The sequence below is a fragment of the Sciurus carolinensis genome, chromosome X (genome assembly GCF_902686445.1).
Source record: "Sciurus carolinensis chromosome X, mSciCar1.2, whole genome shotgun sequence".
Taxonomy (NCBI): Eukaryota; Metazoa; Chordata; class Mammalia; order Rodentia; family Sciuridae; genus Sciurus; species Sciurus carolinensis.
Window position 1 is genome coordinate 6,892,011 of NC_062232.1, and position 26,957 is coordinate 6,918,967.

The following is a 26,957-nucleotide window of genomic DNA, read 5'->3' on the forward strand; positions in this document are numbered from 1 at the left end:
AGATTTCTTTTGTTAAAAAAACCTTTGATAAAGCAGATTAAAAAAATCGTTTATAAAGATGCAAAAGGAATAGGTGCTTTTCATGATTTTCATACTGTTTCGCTAATAAAAACCTATTCTATCCCAATGTATGTAAAAAAAAGTTTTCCCTGATTTCCCTCCAATAAACAGCAAAGGAGATATAAGGGAGGAAGCAGATGGTGCACCACTACTCTATGCATTGCATACAACTAGTGAAGAAGAGATCATGGAGAAAAAATCCCCAGAGCCACTACAGAAGAGGGGCTGGAAGTTCCTCCCTCTGCAAACTCCTTTACTTTCAGACTTTCTTTCTCCAGCACTAGCTGCTACTGAGACCCCTCCTACTTCCTATTCTAAGGGACACAGCTGTGAACACAGCCCAGGGCCAGCATGCTACCTCCTTCACTCACACACCAAATGCAACCTTACCACAAAAAAGAAAGCTGGCCCACTGAGCCCCTTGTGGCCAATCCAAGCTGCCTGAATGTCATGCCACCTACATTTTCCTCATATGTCTACATGTGTTGAAATGTGACAGCTGTGGAATAAACCCAAATCCCAGCTTCCCTATCCTAGGGAATACTTGTAGATGATTGAGTTTGGTAAACCAGGACCATGATAGTCTAGCTCATCCACATCATATTCAAAATGGTGTGTTTTTAAAGACATTTGTTTCTATCCACCTCTCACTGCTTCTTAAAAGTTCATTTTACTATTTTTTTTTTTTAAAGAACAACAAACCAAAGTTTCTTCCCAACTTTTTGGAATTAGGCAATTTCCAGATATTAACACCATATGATTCCCTTGAGGGTTGTTCAAAGTTTCCCACATCAGCCAGAAACACAAATCAACCCTTTAACAATTAAGTAATTTATGATACTGTCAAGAAATCTACGATTGGATTACACCAATGAATACTTTATCATAACTGTAAAAGTGCAGATAAAATACTATTTCACTTTCATCCAGTGCTTATTATGTGCCATCACTATGATCAGCACTTTATGATTTTCCTTTTTGATGAGAAACACAAAATGATTTTCCTTTTTGATGAGAAACACAAAATGTATTTTCCTAAAAAAAAAATCTATGGAAAGGCCTTAGAGTCCCAGAGTCCAAAACATACTATGAAGAAATTTAAAGTGAATTTTGCAAATGCAGTTGTATCAGATTTTTCCAGAAGGCTTTATATCACATACTGAGAGAAAAAAAAAAAATCAAACTTCTAGTCATTCACTTTCTCAGATGACTCACAGCCACTTTATTATGTACCTATTCAGTGTGAAAAAAAATTCACTAGTCTTTCTAAGAATAATTTAATTTATGATTTGTCAATGGCATAGGATGAAAGGGTTTTGATTATTACAACCTAAAAATCTCAAAAAAAATCATTGCATTTATTCCTGAAAAACTCAAAAGAGACCTCAGAAAAGACTGAAACACACAAAGTGTAATGCTGTCTGTGTTGGCACTGTTAACTACAATAGAAAATACTGAAAGAGACATAAGACAAACTGAGCCGCAGGGAACTATGCTCTGATCATAACTCAGAGTTACTGTCTTTTCTAGGTGATGTGGGGCAACTCCATTTACCACTCTCAGTCCCAATTTCCACAGCTGCAGAATGGGGTGGAACAACAGGAGCTCCGAGGTTGCTCCTGGTTCCTACATACTACTGTAGTATGTGGTAGGTGCTTTGAGGTTTGAACAATGCTCTCAATGTGAATCAAAAGTCAGAAGAGTCACATACCATCATCACTGTCTTGCTAGGCGAAGAACACAAGAGAAGCATCACATTTATGCTTGGAGCCAAGAGCCAATCAGTGCTGACACCTCCTATTCCTTCTTAGTCTTCAAGGGCAAGACTTTGAATCTCACACTTTTATACATTTCTGGGGACAGGACGGTGAGTTTTATCAATTAAAACAGAGACCACAAAAATCTTTATTTCTTCTGTGAACACAGTAACCATAATCATTCTGATATCTGCATTCAACCTTTCTTCCAAAACATATATACTGCACTGGCCCTTCTCTCAAAAAAAAATTGCTTCACTATAGCCTTAGAGACAAGAGTAAAAATACCCCAAACCCTTAGCCTGGCATTTGAAGACTTTAAAAATCTTCCATTAAGATGATTCTTCCAACAATGCCTCTCCTGGCCCGTCAGTCAGCACCCCACATTCTATTCAGCATTGTCTCCAGTCCCAAAGTTATTTCCCCTATTGCTGCAGACAGGTCTCTGCAGGCCTCCCGCATGTGTGGAACGCCTTACTCTGCCTCTTTGATGCATAATCCACTGATCCGTCAAAGCAGCTTAAATCCCACCACCCTGAAGCAAGGTTTATTGTCTACTCAAACCTAGAGTCATCTCTTCCTTCTCCGAATCCCCACTCATCTAACCAATCGACTCTGCATGTGTGCATCAACAAGTATTTATTAATTGTCATGCCTCTGCCCTTGGCCAGGTGCCTTAGAAATATCACTACAAAACACAGTAAAGTAACAATATGAACCCCTATAAAAATAATGCAAGCAATGATTTAAAAAAAAAATAACTGGCAGTCAGTCTACTGCCAAAGTCCACACTCTCAACCAATACACATTCTACCTCCTGGTTTCTAATGGTGGAACTACCATATACAGCAGACTTTCTCTGGGCCAGGCACGATGTTAAGGGTTTAAATGAAACACTTTATTTTGCTTTTCCAAGTGTCTATGAAAGTAAGTACAGTATGTTATTATCCCCGTTTTATAGATGAGTAACATGCAGCAAAGAAATGTTAAACAATGTGCCCTACTAATACAATTGTTTCACAGTCCCAAGACTAAGAGTTTCCTTGGGTACTTGTCTGTGCATTTTCTCGAACTCCCTGAGCTTACCAAAAAATGCTTCTAATCATAATAAATTGTCAGGCAATAATGAATTCCTCTCTACAAGTGAAGGAGGGAAGAGGTGACTCATGGGAGAAGAGAGGTGAGAAGCGGGGCAGGGAGTGCCCTTGAGCTTTCCATTAAGAACATATTCCTGCAGATATTTTCTTTTTACTCCATCCATCATAAATACCTGTTGTACCAAACTAACAAAATTAAAATAGTTGGATATATTTTTAAAATATATGGAAATATTTTCATCACTTGGTAACGTATAAAAAATACATGTTGCAGACTAAAGAATGTCACCATTGACCTAATCAAAATTGCATTTTGAAGGAATGAGTTGGAAGTGGTGAGACTCCATATAACCAAAGCATTTTAGAAAATGTGTCTCTCAATCACATACCATATGATGAAACATCAAATTAGGTATATCTGCATTTTTGTTTAAAATCTAACCTGGAATTATTGTCAACTATTTTGGAAAACTATATAAGGTTACACAAAGGTAGTCATATGTGGTAAGAAGTAAAAAATGAAAGTCTAATAAAAGGAATTTTACAGATATCTACTAAATTTGACAGTGTTTTTTAATACAAGACTGAAATGGAAGGTGTGATGGCCCTTTTTCTGGGAAGCCTTTCTTCATCTCTAATGCTAGAATCAGTGTCCTTGCTTTGGGCACAATGTGCCTTCCTCCATCACGAACAGAGAAAATATTTGGCTGTTAGAATTCCATACTAGACTATAAGCTCTATGAAGGCAGGGACCATTTCTGCTCATATTCCCTTCACTTAATAAACATATTTAAACCTATATAAACTTATATATTCCTATAGACATAGCTTCAAATATCATAAAGAAAAAGAAAAAAATGCGATGAGAACTTGAAAATTTCACTTTCACAAAATGTTTCTTCTCAGTGGGAGGCTTAAATGTACCTAAGTCATTCATTGATTAAGCAGAATAAAACAACGAGTCTATGGAAAACTTAAAGACACAATGAATAAACTTATTCTATTGTTTAATAAACCATGCTATATCCATAAATAAGACCAGATGCAATTGCCTCCAGTTTTGATCTTAAGATATTTAAACTGGAAATCAATAAATACGAATATACATTTTAAAAAATACTTCTGCTGCCAGGCACCATGCCACATGCCTATAATTCTAGTGGCTTGGGAGGCTGAGGCAGGAGGATTGAAAGTTCAAATTCAGCATCAACAATTTAGTGAGGCCCTAAGTAACTTAGTGAGACCCTGTCTGAAAATAAAAAGTAAAAACAGTTGGGGATTTGGCTCAGTAGTTAAGCACCCCTGGGTTCAATCCCTAGTACTAAAAAAACAAAACAAACAAACAAACAAAAACTCCCACTTCATCCTTTGAACTTCAAAACACAAACAAAAAGGCCTGAAGAAAAAAAATCTTCTCACAAAGGCCATACCAAGTTCAAAAACAACTTCTACCCATCTACCAAACATTTAGGGAATAGATAAAATATTTCAGGTAATAAGAATATAGCTAACATTGCTATGTTTGCTATCATCTCTTGCCTGCAGAATGAAATATGTGTAATAGAAACAATGGTCACTTGAATTTGCCTTCACATAATTTGAATTCAGGAAGATTCTAATATTCAAATAACTAAACAAATGAATGTATGCATACGTATACATGTATGTATATAGGTATATTTCTCTCTCTCTCTCTCTCTCTCTCTCACACACACACACACACACACACACACACACACACACACCCGTATCTTGCACTAGGAACCGGCACTATGACTACAAGTATTTTTGAAGAAGTAACCAGCTATAGAAACTCTAACAAAAAAGGAAAGGTCTACCTTAGTAGCTACTTTCCCAGTTACAAATTGGGAAAGACTTTAAAAAATCAATACAATTTAAATCTATAACTCATAGATTATAAAAATTATAAATCTATTAAAAAAACAAGGAGTGAAATCTCATGTCTTCCTCCTGATGACAAGTGCTACATAAGGAAGGCTGAGATTTAACTGAAAATTTTGATCAAATTATTTTAAAATTACAATGGGATGATCCATTGAAATCTGTATTAAACAAACTCCCACAGCCAGCCTGTAGAGTTACAAAAAAGACCATGGTTTAGAACTTCGGTTCAGCTAATTTGAAGGGGTTATGATAAAAAGTGAAGGGCAGGGAAAGGTTAATTGTTCTCAACTGCTATATTTTTATAGGTATAACTAGAGAAAAGAAATAAGAGCTCCGACATCATATGCTGGAACAGAAAAAGAGCTATTACTTCACGTGTAATTCCTTGAAAACTCTGAAAGGCATTATACGAAATTCTCTTACATGTTATGTACTTCACAAATCAAAATTTTAATCCACAATTAAAATCCACAATTTGGAGGCATCTTAAAATTCTATTAAAATGATGCAAAAAAAAAAGGTCTAAATTCTGATATTCTCCATTTAGAGACTTTGCATTTGGTGTTTCTTAAAATAGGGTTCAGGAAATGCTAGTTTAATTTTCTCTTTAGTTCAATATTTCATGAGAGCTCTCAACACCATAGTCTCTGAAAGCATTAGACTACTGACATGACACTATTTTAGATGGTGTGGAAGATTTTATTTGCATGAATTCTACATGTTGGAATTTTTTGTCTTTTTTTTTCTTTTGTGCTTAGGAAAACACTATAATATATAAAACTATATTCCATTTCTTTATATAAACACACATCTCTTATACTGAGATTTGATATGACTTATAAAGGTTCCCCAAAGTTAAGTGTTATAGAAGAAAATAATTATTCTTCATAATCATTGTAAAATTCTCCTCTTAATATAATGGACTTTAACAGAAGGACTACTATATTTTCAAGCAGAAGATACCTGGGCCCTTACAGATCCATATAACTAAGGTGAATCTATCATCTTATCAACAAAAGTATTCTCAAAGAACTCCATGCTTCATTATCACAAATCTCTGTGGGATCCCAGGGCTACAGAAGAAGTATACAGAGCACACTTACTCTTTCAGACCAAAGTCACAATTGACAAAAACACACCTCCTTGGTTTTGGTCCTTTCAGTATGCTATTACTTCCTTCAAAAATCAACATTTATATTGTACTGAGATTTTAAACAAAACAAGGAAGTACATATGTTCATAAATCTGTGATCACTGAAATTTCACCCACATGTCCTATATTATAGTTTTTTTTAAATTCTAACATCAGTGGCATATTTCAGAACAAACACACTATCCTAATATGTTATTTGTTGAAATGCTCATAAACACATTTTGCTGAATGGCTGTAAATAATTTCTCATAAACACATTTTGTTGAACAGCTATAAATGTGTTTCAGCACATTGGATGCTGTTTATATGCTCATATTTATGTAATTAGAAAATAAAATATACTAAATTGTTAATTGTCAATCCCTCCCTGTGACAGCACCAAGGACCAATAACCCACTGGCTTGATTAGACAAGCATACAAGACTTATGATTGAAGAGTTTCATTTTCATCACAAAAAGGCTAGAGTATGACAGTATCTCTTCATAAATTTAAAGATGTTAGGTAAATAATTAATAACTTCTGTGACAGTACCCAAGTAATGAGCAGAACTTGATTACCAGATTTGAATATCAAGTCTGGGAGTTGTTGAATATGGAACATCATTATGATTATAGTGTTTTAACAAACAATCATTAAAAGATAGCATTAAACCAATCAAAGGAACTTTTTTTTAAACAAGGGGAAAAGATCTGCCATGTTTACTATAGTAAAACAAAGATCAAACATCTCTGTTCAATCATCCTGAACCTCCTCTCCTCCCAACAACAAAGAAAGGGGTTACAAAAGATCACTAAGCTTTAAAAATTGGCAGCCATATCGATTTTTGAAGAATTGACTTTAGAAGCACAATTCATGCACGAGTTGCCTTTGTGACTTCAGTAGTACTTTTCTCTGCTACAGTCGTGCAATGCACTAAAAAACAGCGGGCATCTTTCCTCACTTTTCTGTGTCACCTTAACCCTTTTCCTTAACTTCCTGTACATAGTTTAAAGATGGATCTGTGCCAGTTACTCTTTGGACACTTGAAATGAGGCACACTGCCCAGGTGATGCATTTGTTGCCCAAGTGACATTTAAAAGCAAGGATTCACTTCAGCCTGTCATCTTCCCTCAGTGTGTCAAGAAAATAGCTAAGTCAAATCCCAGATGTGATCTATTAATTGCACCATCACAAACTGTGGCCCAAGTAAACACAACCACCCATTAGCGCTAAGGAGAAGTGATAGGAACCATTTGTTAAAGGTGACGAAGTTCTCTGAGTGATAATACTCTTTGAATCACATGATTCATTTTGTTTGCTCAACAACTTCGTATGTGTTTTTCCTGAGAGGAAGGACTTCAGTATATATTTACTTAGAGCTTTAATTTATACTTCCTTTCCTTTTAATTGGTGTCTTGTGATCTAAAATTAGCTGGTGAACACAGTCTCTCACTCTAACTCTCTCAGCTGAGTTTTCAATAATTAGCCCCACGGTTGCTTGAAGTTGAACAGACATCTGGAGACGGCTTTTTATTTCTTCCCTGGTGCTTTCTAACCATATTTAGAGAATAATTTTTTTATTTGACATATAATCATATTAATTATTAGCCCCCAAGCTGGAATTAGGTTAATAATTTTTTGTTAAAAGTGAAGTTCAAACAGACTTGCCTATAACTTCATGGAATAAAAAAGCCTACATGGAAAGGAATTCTTTCATGAAACCTGAGATTGTCAGAATGCTCTAGCTTACCAATAAGCTGGATACCATTTAGACAAGAAGAAAAGGTCGCGTGTCCTCTAAAATCCCACATTCGCTACAGACATTCCTCCTTCTATTCTATTGTTTGTGCAGAAACTAGATATAGGTACAATGACAGTGAATTAGTTTTCCCAGATGAGTGAGGAAAATAAATACCTTCCAAATGCCCACAGCCAGATTTTATCAGCCATTTCTTTTTGCACTCATTCTCAATCATTCCTCCCCCCTCCCCAAAAGCGCACTCTCTTTGCAAGCACTGCAAAGATTGAAAATGATCCAGAAAAACTGCAGGGATTGAAAACAATCCAGAGTTTTAGAATTCACCCTCACCTTGACAACGCCAAAATTACAAGCAGCAGTCAACTTTTACAAGACACCCTCATTGTGTAACATTTATAGGCTGCCAAAAACATGCTAAAACTAATCAGATAACAAAGGTGAAGAGAAAACCTTCACCTGCTATGTAAGCTAGCAGTGAATACACTTCTTATTTCCATGACATTTGCTGGCAGAAAGGGGTTGGCTTAAGGCGGATGGGACTAACCTTCAATTTGTCATAGCGCTCACTCAAAGCTGCCACCTGATGATCGCGGTGCCGCCCAACCAGTTTACACAAGGCACAGATTAACTGGTCATCGGTCACACAGTACATATTCACCTTCTCATCCTCGTGCTCCAGGCACATCAGCCCCCGGATGTGCGAGTCCGGGATTGGCTCAATCAGACGATGGCCTGTAAAGGGCTTCTTGTTCGGGTGAGTGGCTTTCAGGCACTCATCACAGTAGGACACTTCACAAGTGACACAGGTCTTCACAGCGTCCTGGGCAGGATCCTGGTCACAGAACTGGCAGAGGACCTTCTCGGCAGAAGACATGGTGCTGGCGTCAAAGGCCCGCTCCCGGCGGGTCTCACTGGGGGAATTGGGCCCGCTCACTGATGCTTTCTGGAACCTGTCGATGATGTTCTGCAGGGTGACGTTGCGCTTGAGCCCGTCTAGACCTCGCTGGCTGAGCGTGATGACATGCCGGCAGGTGGGGCACTGGAATGCGCTGATGGACTCCACAGACTCGTTGGTGGCACAGTGTGACACCAAGATGCGGTGGGCACAGTTGAAGCAGAGGCTGTGTGCGCAGGGCAGCAGGAGAGGGTCCTCAAAGAGCTCCAGACAAATAGGGCAGGTCAGTTCCGACTCCAGTGTTTCCATCTTCAGGCAAAGCTCTCTGGTGTCATCAAAATCCAAGGAAGCTGATCAGCTATCTGGAAACAGAACGTAAGATTTGATTAGGCATGAGGGGGTCAGCCATGGGGGGCTGTCAGCTTTTAATGCATCTCAGAATAATTCCAAACACAGGTCATGGAAGGGTAAATGTGTGTGTACATTCCAAGTCTGTCTCTCTCTCTCTCTCTCTCTTCACTGGGGGTGGCGGGGAGGAGGAGGAAGAGAAAAACACTCTAACATTTTCTCAAAGTTCTAGTCACTGAAAGTGGCAATTTTTTTTTCAGTTTGATTCTTAAAAGGCCTCACTCCAAACTGGCAAGTAATTGAAACTTATAATTTCCATAATTTGTATTTAGTCAGAATAATTGTATTGTGGCACAGCCAGGCTTTAATTTTAGATTGAAAATTAAAATGTAGAAATGTTCATTAGGAACTGCAGTCATTTATAACTTTGAATTTTTTAAGTTACATATTAAAGTACATGTGTTTTAAGGACTTTTACTCTGTGATACCAAACCAGGCTTTCTAATAGTAAAGAAGCAGTCACTGTAGAAATGGGCATTGAGCATATGTGAAATCAAATGCACAGATTTCAGTATAAATAATTTTGGTTTAGATACAGGATGTCATTTTCCAAATCTATTTGAGAAAAACTTTGATTTCCAAAAAGATGACTGTGACAGAGGCAATATTTTTGGCATGTGTTTGTTACTTTTCTGAATAATTCTATTGTTTAATCCAGCAGTGGGACTTGGGTGGGCAGAGAGAAAGAAAAATATCTGGAGGCCGTTTTGGCAGCTGCAGTGAGCTTTGGTACCAATGATTAATATTTAGAACATCGATTTAACTAATTAGAACTAGGATTTTGGTGATTATCATGTTCATTTGATAAGTTCTAACAATGATAACAAATGCAGCTTAAAAAGCAATTTAAGGAGGCTTGCAAGCGCTGTTGGGCGACCTGTGTAACCCTCCTGGTCTGAAATCTCCCACTGCAGACTTGTTCCTGCTGCCAGCAATAGGACAAGCTGGCAGGAGGTCCCGCCTCACACTCATAACTCTGCTGGCCCGGGCACGACCTCCGTCAGCTTTGTTGCGCCCCTCCAGGCCACCTTCTGTTGCTCCCCTCCAGGCCACCTTCGGGTGGCCCAGCTGCACACTCCCCTTGCCATAAAGACCTTGCTGCTTTTGTGAACTCCCGCCTGCCTTGCCTTCAAAAGGGAGGGCAAAGAATCCCACACAAGCCTTGGTTCATTAGGGTGAAGAGGCCTCATGCTCATTAGCAGGCCTGGGAACCAAGCCTCTTTGAACCTTCTCTCTTTCAAGACCATTAGCAGAGGTCTGCGGAGCACTGGCGGGCATATTAGATGCAGCCCACTGCGGGCTGTGGGAGAACAGTGCAGCTCACCCAGTGGTTAGGAAGTTCAAGTCACTCGCAAGAGGAGGGGCCCCCAGACCAGATTTATGGGGAGGCTTCACATCCAAAGCTATGTTTAGTGATTCTGACAATTCATCATTTGTATTCACACCTCTGCTTATTTACCAAATTCACGATTTCTAGAATACCCTGATGCTCTCTGAAACATCATCCCTCTGAAATACCATGCTATGCTCATCTTGCTACCAACCAAATGGTAAATGATCATTAAAAGTGAAAAGTATATCCTGAGTCTGTTAAAAATTAATGAACTACCAGCTTACTAAAACCCTGGGAGTTTTAAACAAAATCTTCAACCGTTTGCTAATATTTACAACATAAAAAAGAATAAAGGAGTGCCCAATATTTGCAATATTAAAGCATGCTCATCGTTCCACAGCCTGCAATGGAAACCCAAAGGCTACTGTTGTAACAAACTTAATCATCTCTACTTCATCCCAGCCAACTTTCCTGTAGATGGCTCACAAGAAATTGAAAGGGTTTTTTTTTTTTTGTAATTGTTTTGCTTTTACAAATTAAACATTATTTTATTTAAGCATGGAAAACGAATTATCTCTAAATCAAATTTCTTCTCCCTTCCTATCAGAAGCATAGAAATTGCAGGGAAAATGTAGTCCTTTTGCTCAGCTTTGTTCTCAGTGAAGACAAGAACACCTACTAATGTATCTCAACAGAAGGAGTATCAGATTATGTCTGGAGAGCTATGACAACTGTGCTGTTAGTTTTTTAATTTTTATTTTTAATTAACATACAGTATTGTACCTATCAAAGGATACAGTATTATCATTTGATAAATGGAAAAGCAGTATGGACGTTTTTAAAAAAAAACTGAAAGTAGGCCTACCATATGACCCAGCAATGCCACTGCTAGGTACTGAAAGGAAATGAAATCAGTAGGTCAAGGAGACATTTGCACTCCTATGTTCATGGCAACACTATTCACAAAAGCCAAAATATGAAATCAGCTAAGTGCCCATCAGCTGAGTGGATAAAGAAATATGGCCCATAGACACGATGGAATATTATTCGGTCATTAAAAAAAAAACAAAATCTTATCTGCAGCAACATGCATGGAGCTGGAGGACATTATGCTGAGTGAAACAATGAAACAAGCCTGGCATAGAAACAAACACTGCATGATGATTGTATTTTTAGTATAAATGCCAGAATTCCATCCCAAAGTGGTGCCATAAGAATTTCTAGAGACAGGTGCAATATGTACCCTCCTAAAGGAAATGCCCACATTTTATGCACTCATTCCAGAGATGGTTATGTATGCCAGTGACTGAGCTGGCTAGGAGTTGTAATCACCACCACTCCCCATCACCATGGGCCAACCCAGTGACAACCCAACCTGGGTTTTCACAAGCTCTTTCTAACTTGTCTCCTAGCTTCTGCTCATACTTGCCCTTCCCCTTATATGATATCCTCCATTCTGAAGCTATAGAGCTTGTTAAAAGATGTCAGATCCTGCCTCTCCTCTACTTTGCCCTCCAGAGGCTTTCCACCTCAATCAAGGAGAAATTCACCAGAATAAAACCAGCCCCAGAAAACAGACTCAAGACAGTGAGCTTATTTTCTCCCACGCTACACTGTTTGTTTGCTCTGCTCTGGGCACGTGGTCTCCTGGTGAGTCCTCAAACATGCCAAACACATCCCATCTTTTGCTTGCCACCACGTGGTCTTTGGAATCAACAAGACTCTGCCCCAGTATTGCCTTCTGTGAATCCACATAAACCTAATTCCCCTACTACCACCATGACCACCAGCCCATTGGGCAATCCTCACCCATCTCATTTTGCTTTTCTCTATGACATTTATCGCAGACACATTCTATTATGTTGTTCATTGTTCTGTCTCTCCCCACTGATCCCAGCATTAGGACATAGACCAGAGATTTGCTTTTGCGGGGAGCATAGCATGTAGAACTGTGTCCAGCACAATGAGCACTCAAACATTCATTAATCATCAGCACATTAAGTTCACTAAATGTACTGCTGTTTGGACTGAAACCAAAAAGAATAAAACATAACTCTTTCCTTTAAGGATCTCTCAATACATTAGAACAGAGATCAGCAAGCTTTTTCTATAAAGGGCAGTACAGTAAACATTTTTGGCTTTGTGGACTGTCAGATCTCTGCTGCAATTCCTCAATTCTGCCACTATAATGCAACAGCAATCATATATAACATGTAATGGTGTGAGTGTGGCTGTGTTCCCACACAACTGCATTTATAGGTAATGAGCTGGAATTTGTCTACAGATCTTATTTTAGAAGACAGAGACATATACAGAAAGACAGAATGTAAAATGAAAATCACCCTCAAGAGGTATGAACAAAATGTTGTGTGGGCAACAATGGCAAAGATAGTACAGCCAGACTTCGACAAGCATAGACACATTTCCAGTACCAACAGGAAATGTACTGCAATAGGATTTCACCTTGCATCATTGGAAATAGTGTGAGTCGAGTGAGTGCTTGGGGCAATTCACATAAGAATGATTTAATAGCAGCTGTTCAGATGGAGATCTTCTTCATTTATTGTCATAGTCCTTGGCCTGGTGTTTTGGGCATGTGTGTACACTGTAAATGACTAACTGTATTAAACGATAACAAAATACCTGGGTGGTGATTGAGGTTGAGCCAGTTTTCTAAATCTTCACCTACATACTGCCAGAAACGAAGGGGTTTTGATTTGATACCTATAGTGGATTCCATTTTTTACACTTGTAACCAGGTTTTGCTATAATAGAGATATCATTTTGCTAAGTTACTCTATGTATCTTACTTGCATGTATGCAATTCCCCCTCCAAAAAAATTAGCATTTTCTAGCTTACTTGTAAATATCCTTTTGGAGATATCAAAATGCCATTCATTATTTCACCAAATATTTAACTCCTTTATGTGCTTGATCCTGGGACAAGCACTGGTGACACTTGGTTCCTGCCTCACTGATCTTATGATTCATTAGGATGGAGAACATAGTTTTTTAAAAAACTATTATGCAACATAACAAAAGATGCATACCAAAGACAGATAGGAAGCAATTTATAATATAATGGAGGAAAAGGGCACATGGGGAAGCTTCTGGAAGGAGGCAACATATGAGGTAGGTTTTAAAAGAGAACAGAGGTTCACCAAGCAGATAGTGGTGGTGAATGGAGATTTTGTGCAAAATGTTATTTTCTTTCATGTTCTCTTAACCCATATAGTTTATTTTCCATGCCAAAAAAGAAAAGAAAAACTTCTTAGCCTTCACTACAATTGAAGGAAATCACACGTGCATATTGTTGTCAGGATATTCTATAGCTCAACATTTTTGTGAATGGGCTGAGCAGTTTTCATTCAGAGGAGGATGTAGTTAATCATGAGAACTCCTTGAAACAAACTGGGAATGGCAACAATTCACAGCTTGCACTTGTGCTTACCCACGATTTGTAGGTCTAGAACACAGCATGGAGTAGTGAGCAAAGGGGGAATTAGGCAAGTGGCCAGAAAAATCTAGGATATTCAGCATTCTACTTATTAGGTGCCTGAGTGTTAGTGGGGGAGGGCCCACACATATTCCCTGCAATCCCTCTAGCATTCATTCTGATCACACGTCTAAGCAGGATAGTCCTTAGCAGCAGGTTAAAATGACATCCTGGGACATACTGGATGCAAGATATCTTTTCAAGACACTTTCTTACAGATTCAATAAAGTACTTCTTTAAAATGGGAAATTAAAGCCAATCGCAGTGGTGCACACTGATAATCCCAGCAAGTCCAGAGGCTGAGACAGGAGGATCAAAAATTCAAGGCCCTAAGCAACTTAGTGAGATCCTGTCTCAAAAAATAAAAAGGGTTGGGGATGTAGCTAGTGGTAAAGCATCTCTGGGTTAAATCCTCAGTACCAAAAATATAAATAAGTAAAATGGGAAATTAATAAATGGATGTTTTGATGGAAAATAATGTGAATATTTTCACTCTTCCTCCTTCCCCATTTCTCTCCTCTCATTCTGTATAACACTGAAATTGTCTTTTTCTTTAACTGTTTCTGTCATCTTCCTACAAGTGAAAGCCTAGGTATTTTCTAATGGTCACTCCTTAAAAAAACCAGAGAGACTGCGTGGTGGTGAATGTCTGTAATCCTAGCAACTTGGGAGACTGAGGCAGGAGGATTCAAGTTCTAAGCCAGCCTCATCAACTTAGGTCCTAAGCAATTCAGTGAGACCCTGTCTCAAAATAAAATATAAAATGGGCTGGGAATGTGGCTCAGTGGTAAAGTACCTATGGGTTCAATTCCTGATACCAAAACAAACAAATTTAAAAAATGAATTTGGTCATTCATTTCATGTGCTCCCCCCCCCGAGAATGATTCCTAGGTTTGTATCTCAGAGTGACATCTCTTTTGGAATCCCAGTTCAGCTTTATCTGCTTTGCATACTGTAAATGTGCCAGGCCTAGAATGCACATCTCATGGGACTCATCAACTTCCCTCCCAAACCTGTCTTCTCTACAGGGCTCCTAGTGTCTCCCCATGTGCTTCCATCCTTCTGATTGTCAGTAGCCTGAAACTCCCTACATTTTCTACTCCACCCCCTCTGGGGTAGGTAGAATAATGATCCCAAAGATATTCGCAAGTTATACCTCAGAACCTGTGGATATTTTAGTCTACAGGTACAAAGGGAAATTAATGTTGCAGATATAATTAGGCAACTAAGTAGCTGACTTTGAGATCCAAGTATTTTGGATTTTCCAAGTGGATCCAGTGGAAACATAAGGCTCCTTAAATAAAAGTGAACCCAGTCACTCAGGAAGTTGTGACAAGAGTATTACAAAGTTGCAGGTCAGCCTAAGCAACTTAGTGTCCCATAATAAAAAAAATAAAAAGAACTGGGGATGTGGCTCAGAAGTAAAGCACACCTGGGTTCAAATTCCATTCCAAAACCAAGCAAAAAGATGGTGGAAGTGGGAGACAAGAGTCAGAGCCAGAGTGATGTGGTGTGAGGAAGGCTGTTCAGCCATGCCTGCTTCAAACATGGAAGAAGGGGTCATGAGCCAAGAAATGCACACAACCTCTAGAAGATGGAAAAAGAAAGAAAATAGATTCTACTCTACAGCTTCCATAGATGAATGAAGCCCTACAGATACCTTTATTTTTAGCCCACAGATCTGTGTCAGACTTTAGGCCTTTAAAAATGGAAAACAATAAATCTGTGTTGCTTGAAGCCATCAAGTGTGTGGTAACTTGCTATAGCATCAATAGGAAATTCATACACTCTCTCTTACGAAAATCCAAATCATTAGCCAAGACTCATAGATGTCAGTTCTTCCTAAGTGTTTGCATTGGTTTCCTTCTCCTTGTTTCCACTGCCTCTATATTGATCCAGACCCTCTTTGCAGCATTCTTAGGCTATCATGGGAAAAAAAGAAAGAAAAACCTTGGTAATTTGATTTCTTATTGCCAATATTTCCTCCCTCAGTTTGATATTCATGGAAAATAACTTTTTGGTGGTTGTATTTATTTTTTGGTTGGCAGGGAGCCACTGAGCATCATTCCCACCCCTTTTTCACCCTATTTTGAGACAGGGTCTCACTACATTTCCAGGCTGGCCTTGAACTTGAGATCCTCCTGCCTCAGCTGCCGGAGTCATGGGAATAACAGGTATGTGCCACAATGTATAGCTGCAGTTTAATCTTTGGCACATGATTCAGGCACCGTGGCTTTTTCCTGTAATTTCCCTCAATGGTCCAGAACATAGAGCAGTTCCCTGTTGCCCAATGTCTGAGTTCTTACATCTTATTTCCTTTTACAAAGCCTGGCCCAAGTTTCTCTCAAACCACACCTCCAACTCTATTCTCACTCACTTCCTAAACAGAGACCCAGTAAATAGAACCATTTGCTGTCCCTAGCAATTGCCTTTGCTTTCTTTCCTAGAACAAATCATTTTCCTACATGAGACTTTTTTTATTTCATGTTTGTTTTTTTTAGTTTCTGCTTTCTGGTTTTTTAAGATGTGAATGGAACCTCCCAGAGGCCCAACAAGTTCTGGCCACTATTGTATTTGGCAAGTACTTATTAAACAAAGAAGAATTGTTTTAAAAGACAGCTCTAAATAGTGTGACGTGTCTTAAATGTTTACATTTAAAGGTTGCAAACTAACCCTTTAAGCTGAAAACACACAGCAACATAATTATCCTATTCATAAAACTAAAATATTTAATTTCAAATATTATTTTCAAGTACACACCAGAACAGTCAGTAATACAACCCAGGTTTAAAGATATAGAATTCATCTCCTTCTTTCAATATGGTCACAATCACTATGAACATGTATGTGCTCAGGCACAAGCAGACACACAAACACAAATCTCTTATGGAGGTAACATTCATTGTCTCAATTTTAGGCCAAACATGGGTGTGTGGTTTGAGTGAAATGACTACCTCATCCTTGATACCCCCACGGGAAAACCTCTTAAGGTTTGTGCCTTGTGGGGTTAAGAGAAGTTAATCAACATAGATGGAGATCTGGCTGAACTGCCTGAGCAGATGGCTCCTTCCTTACTCACTCAGGGTTCCAGTTATCTTTATCCTGAGGTATCTTTATGCTGAAGTAGCACTCATCACAGGAGGAGAACATTTTCCCAAGAGCAGGACTTACTTTGTCCAAGGTACAGGATATAAAAGAAAACAGCAAGGGAGAAAATTCCCAATGCAAAAGGACATAGGGACCTACCCAGCTAACAGGATTTGGTCTTGGGACAAGATGAAGGCAACTCAGGAGGGCACAATTATGGATTAGTGTTAGAAGCCAAGGGCAGGGAAGTTAAAGGGGTTTATGGCTGTTGGACTCATCTTTTTTGCTCCTTCCTTTGAAGTAAAAGGCACGAATATTGCTTTGACCTGGCAATTCAGTGCAGACAAAACACTTAAGCTCCAGTCTACACTGTCACAACCCTTGCCACCATCCTGCTCAGTAGCTCATTTTAAAATTTCACAATTTTGTTCTTTGTAGTCTCTTAGGACTTCTGCTATGATACAATCAAGATAGCATTCACCTTGAAGAAATGTCTAGAATCCCTGTGCAGACATCATGCAGTGCCAGTTCAATCCATGACTAAATTCAGTAGACAAGCTTTTAGGTTCAGATGCCAAGGCTATGGAAATTTCACCCACGTGCTCAAGAACCAGGTCAAAAATTAGAAATCTCCAGACCCAAAGCATTCTATGAGACCAGTTACCCATTAGAATAATGAACTATTTCATCATCAATACATCATCCATTCATGTCTGCATAGTCCATGAAACATAATTGTTTACCAATTTAGAATATATGAAAAAGAGCAGGCATGCTATCCTCACTGCACAGCTCTGAAATCCTTCCCAATCAGGGAAATTAATGAGGCACTAGACCAAGGAGTAATCTTGGGTACCAACACTGGGTGGCCTGTGATCAACCATTAACATCAGGTGGCTCTCAGCCACTGCCCCAGTGATTCCCAAGGCACTTCCTCTGATTCTTTTCCAAATATCCTCTGGACCATGGAAACAAAGCCTATTAAATTCACCAAAATGTAAGTGAGATGACAAAAACACTTCAACACTGCAGTTACACCAAGTGAAAAAGACATGGTTTCAGAAAAGGAAGTTCCTCAAAGTATTGCAAACAACAAATGACACTGAAAAGAATACAAATAAATATCAGAAGTAATTTATTTCATTGTGCACATCTCCTGTCCCCTCTTTACCTGAAGAATTCAGAGTTAGTTGACATTGCTCTTTGGATTTTTGCTATAAGGAGATTATTCCAATTGTACAGCTACAGATAGAATATTTTTTAAAGACTGTGGAATGATGTTTCTATCTTGGATCAACAGAAATACACACTGTCAGAGGATTCAAGACTACCTAACTGGACAAGGCTGGAAACAAACCTGAGTCAGTGAGGCTGAGACTGAATTTGGAAGGAACTGGCTCTCATCTCATATAAGCATAATTTCTCAATGCAGAAATTTATTATAATCTCAATAAAAATTGGCAACTACACCCAAGATAGAATATTTAAAATAACATAATACAAGCACTTGGCATCTGCATATTCAATCATGTAATTTAGAATTTAACCTCAAGTTTTAAAAACCATTGAATAAACACGTTACCCAAATGCTACTTTACTGATCAGCATCCTGGTCAATTTGAGAAGCAGGTAAGTCAATGACGGTACAATAAAACAGTGCTATAAAGTGATGGAAAGAGAGGAGGAAACTCAATTGAATTTAACTGGAAATCGATACCATAGTACAGACAGTTTTCCACCCTAAATTATGCCAGACAGTAGTATAATTGCAAAGTGGAAAGCAACAATATAAATAATACATTGAGTAGGAACAGGTGAAAAAATGTGGTCCAGTAACATTCTACAGGTAACTATGTTACTCTGAAACATCAGTGGGTAACCTCTGACTTTCAGCACACCCAAAATTCATTTGTTTCATTGGTAAAGAGACAATTAAGAATTTCTGCCAACATTACAGGGAACAAAAGACTGAATGAAAAAAAATGACAAGCACGTAAGCATTAAGATGCTAGCCTCCAGTTTTAAAACAATTAATTGGTACAATAGATATTTTGAATAACTTGCCATTTCTTCTTTATTCTAAAAAATAGTGAAATTAAAATCATTCTGCCTGATACCTGACATGAGACTAGGAAGACTTTTAATTTCACTAAACACCCACCTGGTAGAATTCATGCAAATCAAATTAAATTGTTAACCAAACCTTTTTCTCTACTTCCACATCTGCCTGTAACACGCTCATTTTTAGTAATTGGATCTCTAGGACATTCTTTAAAATAATCACACACTCGCCTGACCATGCAACCTGATTAATAATGAATGAACATTCCTGAAAAAGAATCACTTCGAAGCATGGCAGATGTCTGTGGGGATATGAAGGCTTTAATGATCAAAATCAAGGGGAAATGGGAGCTGGGTCACACAGTCTGGTTATTTTAATTGAAACCTGGTCTTCCAAATTTACTTAACAGGATGCTTAAATACTCCTTATGGAGGTTCATTTACACAAGCAGACAAGCAAAAGACAAATGGCAATGAAAAAGAGCAATCCAGATTCCTCCAGGAACCACTGTCCTATCCCGCTCTGTCTGAATAGCAAGAAACCCCCGACAGACTCAGAAGTGCCATTCGTTCCTTTGACAGACTGATAAACAGGCTAAAAACAGGAACTAGTACCCTGGTCCTTATTAGTTCTTTGAGCACCTCTCGAGACTCTGACAAACAGATCCCCTTGAATACCCACCAATGGACTGCACACTAGTTCTTTTTGAAGAAACATCGCCGTAGGCAGAGGATGGGGACCCACGAAATGACAGACAGGCCACCGAGACCAGACGGTGGGTGGCAGGCAGTGCTGGAGCAGTCCTGTGTGTCTGTGAGAGCTTCGACAGTGAAACACAACAGGAAAATCGGCCCAACAATTCCAGGAAGGCCAGCTCCACCTCATCCACTCCGCCAGGGTTGCCCGAGTTGAAGAATCGACTGCCTTTTCCACGGCCCCCGCCGCACTTTCCCTATCCCCTCACCCACTTGATGCTCAACTGAAACCAAATAAAACGGCAGCTCAGGTCAGGTCAATACCCACTGCTTGATCCAAAAAAATGATGACTTGGCACTGGATCTGTACTCTCACTGCTTACATGGATCAGCAGCGGCTCAGCCAACTGGACGTGGTCTTGCAGTGGAAGGTTGGATTCCAGCTCTCAAGTGCTGCCAACGGGAGCGGTCCAACCCAGCTCCTGTGGTGGGAATGCGTTCGCCCTTTGCATTTGTGTCCTTCTGGCATCCTACTGAGTACATTATCACATTATGCTCTGGATACTGCTTTGTTCATTTTAAAAACACTATGTTCATTATTTTGTGCCTTTACCTTCTGAATTAAAGAACAACTTCTGAAAGAAGTTTTTGCAACTTATATCCAGGAGAACAATCTCCTATACAGAAACAATAAACCAAAGTCATCTTTTCTCCCAGAAACAGAGTTAAATTGCAATGGATCATCCTGATAAGCAATTGAAAAGATACATGCTATGAAACATGTATAGACACAAGCAAGTTTTACCTTTATTATATACATAATATATATATTATGCATACATATCACATATATACACATCTGTGTATACAGCCTTATTCTGGTATCCACTTCAGATTAGTTCCACAACACTCCCTTAGGATACAGAAATCTGCAGATGCTCAAGTTCCTTACATAAAACAGCACAGTAGGGCTGGGGAGATAGCTCAGCTGGTAGAATGCTTGCCTTGCAAGCACAAGGCCCTGAGTTCGATCCCCAGTACCGCAAACAAGCAAGCAAACAAACAAAAACAGCACAGTATTTGCATATAATCCACATACAACCTCTTGTGTACTTTAAGTCATCTCATAATTACTTATGATACCTAACACAATGTAAATGCTATGTAAGTTGCTGCTACACTGTATCGTTTGGAGAAAAATGACAAGAAAAAAATCTGTAAGTGTGCAATACAGATGAATTTTTCACATATTTTTGATTCAAGTTTGGTCAAAACTGCAAATATGGAACACACATATATGGAAAGTCAACTATATATACAACTAATATATCTGTATTCACAGCCACTAGGGAGGCTGAGGCAGGAGGATTGCTTGAGTTTAGGAGTTTGGGGTCAGCCAGGACATAGTGAGACCCTATCTCCAAAGAAACAAAAAATGTGTTTGAGTGTGTGTGTGTGTGTGTGTGTGTGTGTGTGTGTGTGTGTGTTTAAAATAAACTGTAATAAGTACAAAATCTTGATTTTAGTCTCCAGAATGAAAAAGGGTATATTGAGAATGGAAAGTAATTGCTTAAAATTTGATCTGAAGGAAGAAAGGGAAGTAGGTTCTCCAAAAGAAAAAAACAAACACTTTTGTCCTGCACTGCAGTTCTTTGAAGGATGTTGCTTATCACCATGCAAGACAAGAAACTGCAGCTAAAGTAAATCATCAGGAAAGTATAAAAAAATAACTGTACAACTCAATTTATACTCTAGACATTTGGGCACCACAAAGGTTTTTAAGGAACTTTCTTGATTAAGGGGAAGCAGGAGGCAAAAACTGCTTCCTAGTGTTGTCCACTTTGTACATTGTAGCACCTACTTTCATGCCATTGCAACACTTCACAGTAAACCAAAGAGTGCTTCACATGTCAGGACATAAAATTGCAAACATATATTTTCTCAGCTTATGTCTCTTCATAACTTTTAACAATACAAGGATTACTCAATTTCACATATAAATGACTTCCTTAAGAAATTCTCATTTGTCTAGGGAAATGACATGCATATATACATGTATATATCATCAAGTAGAATTTTAAAGTACTTTTTATCAATACATTTTTTAAAAACTGCCTTTTTAAAAACAACATTGAAAGTATCAGATGGGGTATGTAGCTCAGTGTTAGAGTGCTTAGCTAGCATGCACCAGGCCTGGGTTCAATCCCCAATACCACTCTCCCCACTACCCACCCAAAATAAAAACATTGTAAAAATTTATAGACTGGCTTAACTTGTTCATATTTTGGTACTGTAATGAAAAATTAGCCTAAGCATTTCAAGTTGAAATGTCCAGAAACAAACACTATATCTCTCAAAAGTAAAACAATAATTATTTTAATCTTTTAAGAACATAATCTAACATCTTTGATATGAAATTTGCAACCATCAAAAGGTCTCAGGCATTTCATGTCTTTTATTATTTATTTTAAAAGAATAAAGCAGCCAGTTTTAAAGGTAAATGGGAGCTATTTTACATTATATTGATAATGACTGATGTCTTCCAGGTCTATGCTATACTGGCTGTCATGCAAGAATTTGGTTCTGAAAGCAGTGATAGCAGACAAGAGAGAGAAGGACAAGAGAGAGAATATGTCACACCTAGTCTCCTGGCATAAGTCTAATTCAGCACTCCAAGGGAGCAGACTAACAGCATGGTAGTCACAGAAATGTAAGCTGCTAATTCCTTTGAAACCACCCACAGATGAAAAAGCACATAACACTGCCTTCCCTGAGTGCTCTTCCACATATATTTTTAGTTGAGTAGGCATTTTTATACACATTCACAGAATCCTTCCTAAATCCTACATGTTTAAACTGGATGCAGTAGTGCAAACCTGTAATCCCAGCAGGCTGAGGCAGGAAGAATACAAGTTCAAAGCCAGCCTCAGCAATTTTGCAAGGTCCTAAGCAACTTAGAAAGAACCTGTCTCAAAATAAAAACAATTAAAAAAGGCTGGGGATGTGGCTCAATGACTAAGCACCCCTGGGTTCAATCCCTAGTACCAAAAAAAAAAAATCCCACATGTTCACAATGGAATTGGTATCATAAGCACATATAAATACCTACATGTACATAGGTACAAACACTCATACACATACACACACACACATATATAAGCATGTTTTCACAATTACTTGGGACTTCATAACATCACTCTTCACAAACTCCTCAGTTTGAACAGTCCTCCTTTATTACAGGAACATTCCATTCTCTATATAAGAACAAAAGTCTGTAGATAATTTGTATTTATCTTAGAAATCAATTGCCTGCTCATATGTGGAAAAGGCTATGTGGAAATGTGCAAAATGATATAAGAAATCAATATTATTTGAAAGACATACTGATTGAGTAGGATTTTTGCAACAAGTAGATTATGTCCCGGAGAAAAACACTCAGTGTTGGGGAAACTTTTTCCTACTTCATTCATACAACACTTCCCTAGAAGGCAGAGAAGAACATATTCTACCTTCCCATTTATTCACAAGGAGCAAAATGCATTGATAAATAGTTGCTGATGATGTTCAATGTAACATTATCCTCTGAACAGTGGAAAGCTTACAATTCAAGAACACATATTCCTGTCTTGTGACTGGGGGTAATGACAATGTTAGAGAGCAACTGATTTCTATTGTAGGAGCAGACTGGGAAATTCTCTCAAAGAAAATAGCTTTTTCTCCTCAACTTCAAAGTTAGCCATATACAAAAAACTCATGGTCACAATAGCCTGAAGCTACTTCATGATCTTAAAAAATAAAGAAAACTAACCTTTCTTCACAATTCCTGGTTAACTATTATGAAGAACATACTTTAAACATTTCCCGTGGTCACTGAAGCCCTACGGTCAGGGGATGTAAGTCTTTTTTTTAAAAGGCAACCAAAAGAGGAGCGATTCTTTTGTTCTGAGTTGTTATTGTAAGGCACCACATGAAAGAAGCATACTGAGCATCTGTACAGAACAAAGGCAGGAGGCTTCTCAGGAGAAAATTCACAAAAAATACTTTTGCCACATTTAAATGCTAATGGATGAACTATAGTTTTTCCACACAGCACAGATCACAGCACAGATCTATATGTGGGGCAATAAAATTAAGTTATCACTCACATACAGACATACACATGCACAAACAAAGGCACACAACTGAAAGTAACATAAAATTAAAACTGCTTTCAAATATATTAAATCACTACCTTTTCAACTCATGAGCAATTTCTTGAAATTTCTGCATCTATATTTTGCCCTATCTAAAATAAAATATTGGTTTTACTAAATAACTGAGCTAACAGTATGCCATCCTAAGGAAACTGAATTCAACAAAAGTAAAACAAGAAAAACTCTCTCCATTCATAGCATACTCTAACTTATACTTTAAATATAATTTTTAATAAATTGAGTTTTCAAAAATCCCCAAGAAGCTGGGCACAGTGGGACATATGACTGTAATCCCAGTGACTCAGGAAGCTGAGGCAAAAGGATCACAAGTTTGAAGCCAGTCTGAGCATATAGGAAGACTCTCTCTCTCAAAATAAAAAGGGCTGAGGATGAAGCTCAGTGGTAGAGCACCCTTCAGTTCAATCCCCAGTACAAAAAAAAATATTTTAAGTCTCCAGGGAAACTGTGTAATGGGTATTATGTTGGGAAACAAATCATAGCAAAGTAAGATGTTAATATTAACAAAGTGTACTGGTTTTGCAACATCAGAGTGCACTTACGCCTTCAGATGCAAATTCTGTGAAAGCTGATAGGGTCGTGATTCATTTAATAAGACATCATCTGAGTGTGTGTAGTTTAGTGGACTTAGTACATAATATTTTATTATTTTTGTTATCATTGAAGTCTCTAAAGTAAAGGAGTTTCCAAAAAGTAAATAGTATATTGCATCTTGCACTGCATCAAAAAGGTGCATCTATTTTCTCGTTTCTAGATTCAGCTACTTTTCTTTTTTTCCTTTCCTAATTCTGTCCTTTCTGTTGTCAGATGACTAAAGGACTACAGAAAGTTCTCTGCTAATGAATTTCATTTAGCTTCCTCCTTGGTGTGCTGTCAGAAACATGCGGCTAAGCCCTAAACTAAGGGGCCTAAATGTCCTTAGTCTAGTTTTGGGCCAACACTGTCAATGAGGTGTCATGTAAAGAAATGTCTACCTTGCATCCAGATAAACCTCAGTTCAACTCCTGGTTCTGTCATTTCCTTGCAAAGGTGATAGGAGCCTGGTACTCTACATATCTCCTGCTCACAGATACTATTCATATCTTATATGTAGTTTCCTTATCTGTAAAACACGGACAATGAGAGTGATCTCAAAGTGTCCTTTCAGGATTAAGTGAGGCAAAGTTTTAAAATTGCCTGACAAAATTGTCATTCTCTCGTCCCTCTTCCCCTCTTGTCCTGAATCACCTCTTTCTGCTCATTGAATAAATTCATTATCTGTACTTTTTATTGGAAACCTCTTCAAGTAATTTTTGGAAGCAGAAAATGTATCAATCCATTTGTTTTCTCATTAACATTCACGGAGTGTCTTATGTGAAGAAAGTATGTACCATTTCTATTTTTAACACTAATGACGGTCTAATAATTGTCTTCATACGGGCAGTTTCATCTATTTCCAGCCTTTGAGATACCTCTATTCAATACTGCTATAACTCCCACCATAATATTGAAGTTTCACTTCTCTGCTCCCCAATGAAGGTCATCCTTCATCACAACTTATTTTGCAAGAAATAAGAAACCCTGACATAGGTGGGGCATGTAAGACCATCGAAAACAGAGAAGAGTTTCAGATTTTTTCTACTTGTAAGCTAACCAGTTATCCCACCAATTACATCGACCTTGGTAGAAGACACCAGACTCCTTAAACAAAGATAAAGAATGTTCTTACTTAGGGCACAAGAGGTATGTGATTCATGTTCTCACTGGTTCATCTGATCCCCCAAGAACCATGTAGCATCCCAGGTGCATATCACAGGGGATTGCATCACAGTTGAGCCACCCCAAGCTTGGGGAATATGAATCTTTTGTTGTGGGTTAAGCAAACCTCCACACCTAGGAAGGACATACTATATCTAGCCTCCAAGTCTGTCTGCTGTAAAAACACCTTTGAAAAAAACAATCTAGAAAAAAGGCCATCAATACCTTAGCTCCCAAGAGGTACAGAAACAAGAGTTCCAGCTGGGTATGATGGTGCATGCCTATAATCACAGCAACTCAAGAGGCTGTGGCAGGAGGATCACAAGTTCAAGTTGGCCTCAGCAACTTAGTGAGGCCCTAAGTAACTTAGCAAGACTCTGTCTCAAAATAAAAACTAAAAACAGGCTAGGGATGATAGGGATGTGGCTTAATGTTTAAGTGCCCCTGGGTTCAATCCCTGGTACCAAGTAAAAGAGAGGTGGTGGGGGAGAAAAGGAAAGGAAAGGAAAGAGGAAAGGAAAGGAAAGGAAAGAGGAAAGGAAAGGAAAGGAAAGAGGAAAGGAAAGGAAAGGAAAGAGGAAAGGAAAGGAAAGGAAAGAGGAAAGGAAAGGAAAGGAAAGAGGAAAGGAAAGGAAAGGAAAGAGGGAAAGGAAAGGAAAGGAAAGAGGAAAGGAAAGGAAAGGAAAGGAAAGGGGAAAGGAAAGGAAAGAGGAAAGGAAAGAGGAAAGGAAAGAGGAAAGGAAAGAGGAAAGGAAAGAGGAAAGGAAAGGAAAGGAAAGGAAAGGAAAGGAAAGGAAAGGAAAGGAAAGGAAAAGGAAAAGGAAAAGGAAAGGAAAGGAAAGGAAAGGAAAAGGAAAGGAAAGGAAAGGGAAAAGGGAAAAGGGAAAAGGAAAGGAAAGGAATACTATGGAGAATTACTTTGAAATGTACACAATTCCTGCCTCCTCCTAAGGGTGAGAACAATGGGGGTAACTAGAAATCAGGTTACCAGTGGGGTGGCTTTCTAGTGGCTGTGGTAGAGGCAGAGTTTAACTTGGCGTTGAATAACCCATGAGTCATGGAAAACCAGAGGTAAAAGGAACTTCCAAGAAAGTGATGAGGTGTTCTTTACCCCAGTATCCAAGTTCTTCATCCCTCTTACCCTAACATCATAGGAAACTACAAGAGAGCAAGGTGGGCCCATTCACAGACTTTGCCCAAATAAATAAGTGCAATTATCAATTTCCTTCTTAGGCCCAAATCAACCTGGGTGTGGTCTGGAACTTCAGCTCTTCACTTTGATTCTAAAGTCGTTTTAAGAGTTTGGATAAATAAGCTGATTT

The 26,957-nt window shown here is 38.5% G+C and overlaps 1 protein-coding gene across 3 annotated transcripts in view; it reads right to left on the bottom strand.

The window, feature by feature from the left end:
• Window positions 1-26,957, bottom strand: part of Mid1 (midline 1) — a 358,166-nt gene that overhangs the window by 102,482 nt on the left and 228,727 nt on the right. For 2 of the 3 annotated variants that reach the window (XM_047536731.1, XM_047536734.1), the window contains exon 2: window positions 8,256-8,968. In XM_047536731.1, the coding sequence (XP_047392687.1) occupies window positions 8,256-8,915 (660 nt within the window). In that variant the 5' untranslated portion in view covers window positions 8,916-8,968. Of the gene's footprint in view, window positions 1-8,255; window positions 8,969-19,673; window positions 19,799-26,957 lie in introns of those variants that run through there. The other variant, XM_047536733.1, reaches the window with a different exon arrangement.